The sequence below is a fragment of the Biomphalaria glabrata genome, chromosome 9 (assembly GCF_947242115.1).
Source record: "Biomphalaria glabrata chromosome 9, xgBioGlab47.1, whole genome shotgun sequence".
Classification (NCBI taxonomy): Eukaryota; Metazoa; Mollusca; class Gastropoda; family Planorbidae; genus Biomphalaria; species Biomphalaria glabrata.
The window spans coordinates 17,082,491-17,089,920 of NC_074719.1; the positions used below are offsets into that span (position 1 = coordinate 17,082,491).

At 32.3% G+C, this 7,430-nt stretch overlaps 1 protein-coding gene across 1 annotated transcript; it reads left to right on the plus strand.

Annotated features, from left to right (window-relative positions):
* The first annotated feature begins 4,263 nt into the window (after positions 1-4,263).
* Positions 4,264-7,186, plus strand: LOC106062185 (uncharacterized). Its single transcript, XM_056041500.1, has 6 exons — positions 4,264-4,407; positions 4,667-4,800; positions 5,247-5,377; positions 5,707-5,848; positions 6,780-6,895; positions 7,079-7,186. The coding sequence occupies exons 1-6, from the start codon at positions 4,329-4,331 to the stop codon at positions 7,137-7,139; spliced, it is 663 nt and encodes a 220-aa protein (XP_055897475.1). The 5' UTR covers positions 4,264-4,328; the 3' UTR covers positions 7,140-7,186.
* The last annotated feature ends 244 nt before the right edge of the window (positions 7,187-7,430 follow it).

Genomic DNA, 7,430 nt, shown 5'->3' on the forward strand with positions numbered 1-7,430 from the left:
GCCAATTAGAACATCAGAGAGTTGAAACTATTTCCACTTATTGATTCATGTTAACCGCACAGTCAAGCGGTCCATTGATTACCTGCATATACCTTGAGATAGAACAACATTCACAATAGAAACGCTGATCAAGTAATTCTGTCATAACAAGAGGGGGGGGGAGGGGGAGTCTTTTGTCACCATCACTCCATCGTACTGTTAAGTCCGCCTCTGATAAAAGACACTTTTAGTTTAAACAATACAAGGTATTGTACCTTTCATCAATGCGCATTTTAAAAACGGTTGTTTTTTTTTATCGCAGATGTGCTATAAACAAAATATGTAGAGATGTTGCAAATTAATAATAATAATAATAACCTTTACTATCCATAAGAAAATTAGTCTTACAATTTGTGCATTACACCAAACAAAACATTATAACTATAATTAAACAGAAGTATACATTCACACCAGACTCACTCATAATTTACATGCGAAAAGTTTATATCAGATAATTTAATTTTCTTTAATGATTTGATCATCAGGGGGACAAAAGAATGTTGGTGTCTGTTTGTTTTTGCTATCGGTGTCTTGTAGCTCTATTGAGCCTTCTTAAGAATGTTATTCTCAAACCGCTGCCCAAATGAGTTGTTTTTTTTTAGCAATGACTTTACCAGCAGCATTTAGGATTCTATGAAGTATATTTTTATTTTTAATGTTCAAATTGCCTTACTAGGCAGTGATATAAAAAAACTTAAAATACTGCAGATGTGAGCGTGATAAAACAACGCCGAGACCTTTTCGCTAACATTGGATGTTTACATGTGGCATGTCTAAACTGGTGTATATATGTAAAACAAGTTTTAAAACGTGAACTAAACTGGTAGATATATGTAAAAACAAGTTTTAAAACGTGAACTAAACTGGTGGATATATGTAAAAACAAGTTTTAAAACGTGAACTAAACTAGTGGATATATGTAAAAACAAGTTTTAAAACGTGAACTAATAATTTTAAATATACAAAAAAAAAAAAGATAAAGTGAAACTACCATAACAGAAAAGAAATAGTGTCAATTATGTCCCTTGCATAAAAAGACCGAGAGAAACACACACAAATATGTACTTTAAAAACACACTTTATGTATTTATAAGTCGTCACTTCAATTTAACCGTTCTTTGTTCAATGAACAAATGTATGTTTGTCTTACTTTAATGTTTATGAATTTCAAACTATTAGTAAGACGTTATTAAAATGGTTTGATGATTGATAATATGCTATGCTTCTGTTGTGTTTATTAAAACAAAATGACATTAAAATATTCATTTTATTTTCACGTTCTACAATAGGTTTTTCTTTAGAGAATATTTGAAAAATAAAAAAAGACAAATCGTCGTTATTTAACTCCACTTAAAAAAAATTCAATTAAATTACTATTTCCAACATTCTAATAAACATTTTTGGTAATAGCTCAGTCTGGAATCTTGTACACTTTTTTACTCCCTCTTCCCATTCTTGGATCAGGTGGAAATTTCGGACAATTATTCATTATCAATGACAACATAGGAATACAAAAAAAATAATTTTTATCAATACGTCGTAATTAATTTCTTTCTGTTTATATATATATATATATATATATATAAATAAACTTACCCTATTGAGAGATATGGCAGCATTTGAAAGGTGCACTTGCTTCTCTAAATATAAGCTTAGTTTTTTTTAAAGTATTTCTTTTTTCAACTTTGCTTGTTTTCTAAGATGGACACCAGGTTTGTTTCGTTCTCCTGAAATATGAAATTAAAACTTTTGAGTTCGTCAGGTTATAGAATAGAAACGGCTGGTCGTTGTGCTGACCTTAACATCATCTGCCCTTAGCAGCCCTATAGATTGCAAGATCTGAAAGGAGAACTTTACTTTGCTTTGCCACTGGTTAATAAAAGAGATGGGATCATATCGCACTAAGCATGCTATAGGCTTTAATGTGACGCTATACAAAAGCAATTTTAACAAATATTTGAATTCTGCGCAAAAAGTTATGATGGTAAACATTTTATCATTTTTTATTTAAATGATTATTAAACATTAATATGTAATAAATTAGACAGCAAATTCCTTACATGTAAAAAAAAAACAACAACCCAATGTTCTTAGAGATTTTATTTTTAGGTTAGGCTTACGTCACTTCCCTCAAAAACAGTGAAAACGAATCTAGATTTAATCAACCGTATCGTTTCATTCTTATAGTGGCTGTTCGGTTTATTGTTCTTAGCCAAGTCCATAACTATGGTACATATACATATGTATATAAAATCGTTAGGATAACCATCTCCAGAAAAAATGTAACATTTTCACCGACATCCCTCCTTGTCCCAAAAGGTAAATAGATCGTGTGTCTGACTGAGTCGTACAAACTGGTCAGTGTAGGCTTAGCCTAGTCATGACGATAGTGTTTGTTGTATGTTGAGTGGTCAGGCGAGAAAATATACACTGCCGTAGCTAGTCAAGCGTGTAGATCCATTCTTAATAGGTATTTTATTTTCTTAGCTTACAAGATCTAGATCTAACTGCATAGACCTTGGTATATTTTATATGCAAAAGTAAAAACTTTACTTTATGGTTTTCCTCTATACAATAAGTCAATACATTCAATTAATAGATTGATGTGACGTCACATAGAAACCCGGTAAACAATCTGACCGTTTTGGATGTGCAGAAAAGTTACGACAGAAAAAACACAAAACATTAACTACTAAGTTTTTATTGAAAATAGAATAAAAAGAAAAATATCTTCATTTTCTATAAATCAAAACACAGAGTATTTCGAAAATTGTCAAAACCATCAAAGTTTCCCTTTAAAACGTATGGGTCACAATCATGCATGCTCCATTCATTGGTAGAAACTGGAAACAATGAACGTTTCATAGTTGGAGAAGTTATAATTAATCTTTTAAAAACACTATTTTAATAACTTTAGTATGGCGCTACAATTTTTTCTTTGAACGATAGGACAAGCTTCAAATGTTAATTTATTGTGTGTATGTGTGTAAATCTAAATCCTTAGTTCTTAATACTGCAATATAAGAATTATTATGTGTCACGCCTTTCTGTCGCGCCTTCTCCTATGTTTAGTTAGTCTCACTTTTTTCGTAGTCTGATGTTGTTTGCTGGATACAAAGGTTCATCTGCTGCTCGATAGTAAAATAAATATTTTGATAAGAACACTCAACATGTTCAAAAGAAATGTTGTTATTATTATCTCCCATTGTGTGTCGATGGTCGCTTAATTAGCATACGACAACATTCAAATCAACTCATAAGGGAAACAGTTTGACAATGCCCATTTGTAGTGCACACCCTAAGCCAGCAAGTGTTACAAGAAGAACATCTGTGCCAGTTTGGTTGCTTCTCAACAAATATGCTGCAGTTGCATTTATTGAAACTATTTTGTTCTACTGGAAATGTAAAAGAAGGCTAACTAGTATTAGATCCAAATATTACAAGTTCCATAATCATGGTAATGTATCTTTACCTTCTGACAACGCAGAATAAAAACAAGCAATATATTAAAAAAATGACTTGTTAAAATAATATGTAAGGGAAATAGCTTAATCCATATTTAAAACCATATCCTCAACAGTGTGAGATTTATTTCCCTTTTTGGATATCAAATAAAATTTAAAAATTACCACCATTTAATTATCTAACTGGTTAATTTATTGAATTGAATTGTGTGATCGACAACGGTGGCTATTGCGAAGTCTCAACTTTATCCGTAAATTTGAAGCGGTAGAAATAATGTGTTCAAAAATTGTGCCAGACAGACACAAAGATAGATGGAGTGAGTTATTATAAGCTTTGTAAAAAGAATATATTATCATATCACTCTCGTGTCTATATATTTTATACATCTTTTTGACAACAAAATTATTTTTAAATAGTACAATGTATGCTCTTCATATGGCAACATCGGCCTATAATTAATATTGCGATAGTATTGTTTCTTGTGTGTAGAATAATTCCGTCAATACTGCATTATTTTCACGTTGCTATTCAAAATTATTGGTCAGCCAAACAGACAAAAACCCCCGATCAAAGAACGCATCCGGGTTGATTGTTCATGGCCGGCAATAACCCAGAACACTGAAATGACAGGGATGGCTCTATTTTTAGACAAGCACGGCACAGATGGGTGAAATGCATGCCCTTGGGTAGGGGGGAAGAGGGGGGACTTCTTATTGCGAAACTTTACCCTTTCGAAATGTTCTATAAAAGAAAAAGGACATGGCCGCACGGTTACAGTTTCTGGTTTGGCAATTTTGGGCCGGTGGTGTAAGGATTGTACAGACATGGCTTCATTCCAGATTGGTTTCATTATTTCAGTGGCCGTTACTCTGACCTCATGTGCACCAGCCGAGAAAGGGAATGGTAAGTACAAATGTTTAACATTACATTTTTAATGAAGTCAAAATTTAAAATAAAACGAGGGAGAATATCTCCAAATATCTTGCCCAGGGTCTCCGCTTACTTAAATCCGGCCCTGATAGTGTAAACTATTTGCTAGATGCAATCTTCTTATAATATTTGAGATTTTGTCCACGCATTGATTAATCTTTATTTTTTCCCTTAACACTCCTCTGAAAGGTAATTTTAAATAATACGACTTGACTAATTTTTTCTATTTCAGCTAAAGACGATGCTAGACTCTTAGGTTTTCTAGCCACGATCTCTGGCTACTCAGCTATAGACCTGGAAGACAATGGAAGAATAATTCGGGAATCAATGGCCTCCATACCAGTTGATGTACCCGCATTTTACCCGGTAAGATTTTATTTTACGTCCAGAATATTTGCTATGACTTTTAAAAACAAGAAAAAAAACAAGAACTTTATCAAGCAATTCCTTTTTTATTTTGTACATCAACTAATCTAACTCACATATATATGTCTTATTTAAAGCAAAAATATCACACACGAAATATTGTCCAGCTATAACACAACATTTAAAATCCACATCTTCAATCATCTAGATTCTAGATAATAGATAAACATAATATTCTAAGTAACACCAACAGAGTCTTTGAGGAATACAAATCTTATCTTATCTTATATATTATAGACGTTACTTAAAAAAAGAATATAATTACGTCCTATGCATTTCATGTGTCAATCTAGTCATACATGTTAGTCGATGACTTAAACTATGCCTGGATAATTAATAGAAGTATGAGTGTGCTGATGATTTTGTTCATTCTAATGTCCTCTTAGGATTTCGCTTACTTTTATGAAGAGGTGGTTGACGGAGCTCTCAAACTACGACAAGTCATTGTACCCTTCATTGGCGAGGATGGTTTTATTCACGCTTCGCAATATAATTTTACCGGATGGCAAGATGCAGAGTAAGTATTCGTGGTACATTTTAGACTCTCTTGTACGCTGCAGTGTTTAGATATATGTGATAAATTCAATTAATAAAAATTCTAAAGGTTTAGTTTGGATTCTAGCTGTCTACAAAGACCGTCCATGACACCTCCCTTGTCACTCTCCTAATAACTCTATTTCAATACTTCAATTAACTAGAGTGCGTCTTTTGGCTCTGAAAAGCATTTATGTTATGTTTCATTTGTGAGAACATAAGATAGTTCTTTAATATCTAGTTTGGCATGTGTTGATATCTACAGATGTCTTAATCAGACCTGAAAGACATTTTCAATGTTTGTGATTTCAGGATTGGTGAATTTGATGTATCAGTTTTACAAAAATTATCAAGGGATGATTTTTACACATCAAGAGAATGTGATCTGGTTCTCACGGAAATCAAGAAAGGGATTTACATGGGAAACTTACCCGAATGTGAATCTATCATTGAGGTAATCCTTTACAATATGTTGTTTAGATTTTAATTATAAAGTCTTATTGTATTTATGGACTGACAATTCAAACAGAAGCATAAATATAAAATGTTGAGACAAATATAACAAGGTCTCAGAAAAAAAATTACTAAGATCCTAGAAAAAAATACCCAGGTCTCAGAAAGAAATACCCAGGTCTCAGAAAGAAATCTCAAAGTCTTAGAAACAAAGAGTTTAGTCTTAGAAACACATATCAAGGTCTCAGAAACCAAGGTTTATTTAACATATATCAATTTTAAAATCTCATTTCTTTATACAAGGAGGTATATCCATTAATAGCAAGCTTGATTGGTGTATCCGGTGCTCAGAATACACAAGTAGACCTATTGATAAGCAAAGTAGTTTAATATATCATAGAATAATTTTTGCGCATTTTTTGGCCCATTTCTAAGCTCGTTCGCTTGTATCGCAAATAAATTTTAATTTTTTAGTTGGCTGCAGTGATTTTATCAGTATTTGTTTAGTGTGTCTATCTAGTTTTAAATCTCTTTCAATCTTCCCTAGTTCATTTTTTTTAGTTTTTCTTTTAGTTTCCATTATGACGACATAACTTTTGTTTTCATATTGATTTTCTATCTCTCTCTTTCTCTCTCTCTCTTTCTCTCTCACTCTTTCTCTCTCTCTTTCTCTCTCTCTTTCTCTCTCTCTCTCTTTCTCTCTCTCTCTTTCTCTCTTTCTCTCTCTCTCTTTCTCTCTCTCTCTCTCTCTCTTTTGGTGTGAAAATCCCAAATTACAAAAGAATACTTAAACAGCTGTTTCTTCTCTCTCTCTCTCTCTTTCTCTCTCTCTCTCTCTCTTTTTTTTCTCTCTCTCTCTCTCTCTTTTGGTGTGAAAATCCAAAATTACAAAAGAATACTTCAACAACTGTTTCTTATCTCTCTCTTTCAAGTACATTCCAAATTTCGGCACTGTGTGGACCTGCACATCTACAGGGTTCATAAACTACAGGAACCCAGAGCTGAACCCTCAGGAAGATGTTCCCATCATTATGTATAAGGACTTCAGGTACTCAAACGAGACCTAACAGTTTTATTCATGTTTATTTGATTATTAATATATGTATATAGGCTTTAAACATAATTGCAAAACTGTTAACTGTAAGAAATTACAACCAAAAAAAAAACAACAACTAATAATTTAGATACAATAATAACGTTATTACTACGATTTGACTTTTGATATTTTCAGATATCCTTTGCCGGACTCCATGTTGGAAGTAGTTCCGGACTTCGAAGATCCATGCGCTTAATCAAACACGCACAAAAAGCAGTGTAATAAAATTACAATTTATTTAAAGTTGTTTTTGTGTCTTTGTGTCTCCTCAACCAACTTTGTTGTTGCTGTTGCTGTTAATGTTGCTATACCAAATAGATCTTTCTGAAAAGTTTGCAATTAAAAAAAACAACAATCCAATGACATTTAGGTGTTATTATCGTCAAACAATTTATGTTTAGAATTCATGGCAAAACAAAAACATAAATTAGAGACTCCAATATAGAACAGAATAAGAAAGAAAAATTAAAAACGTCACGAATTGTAA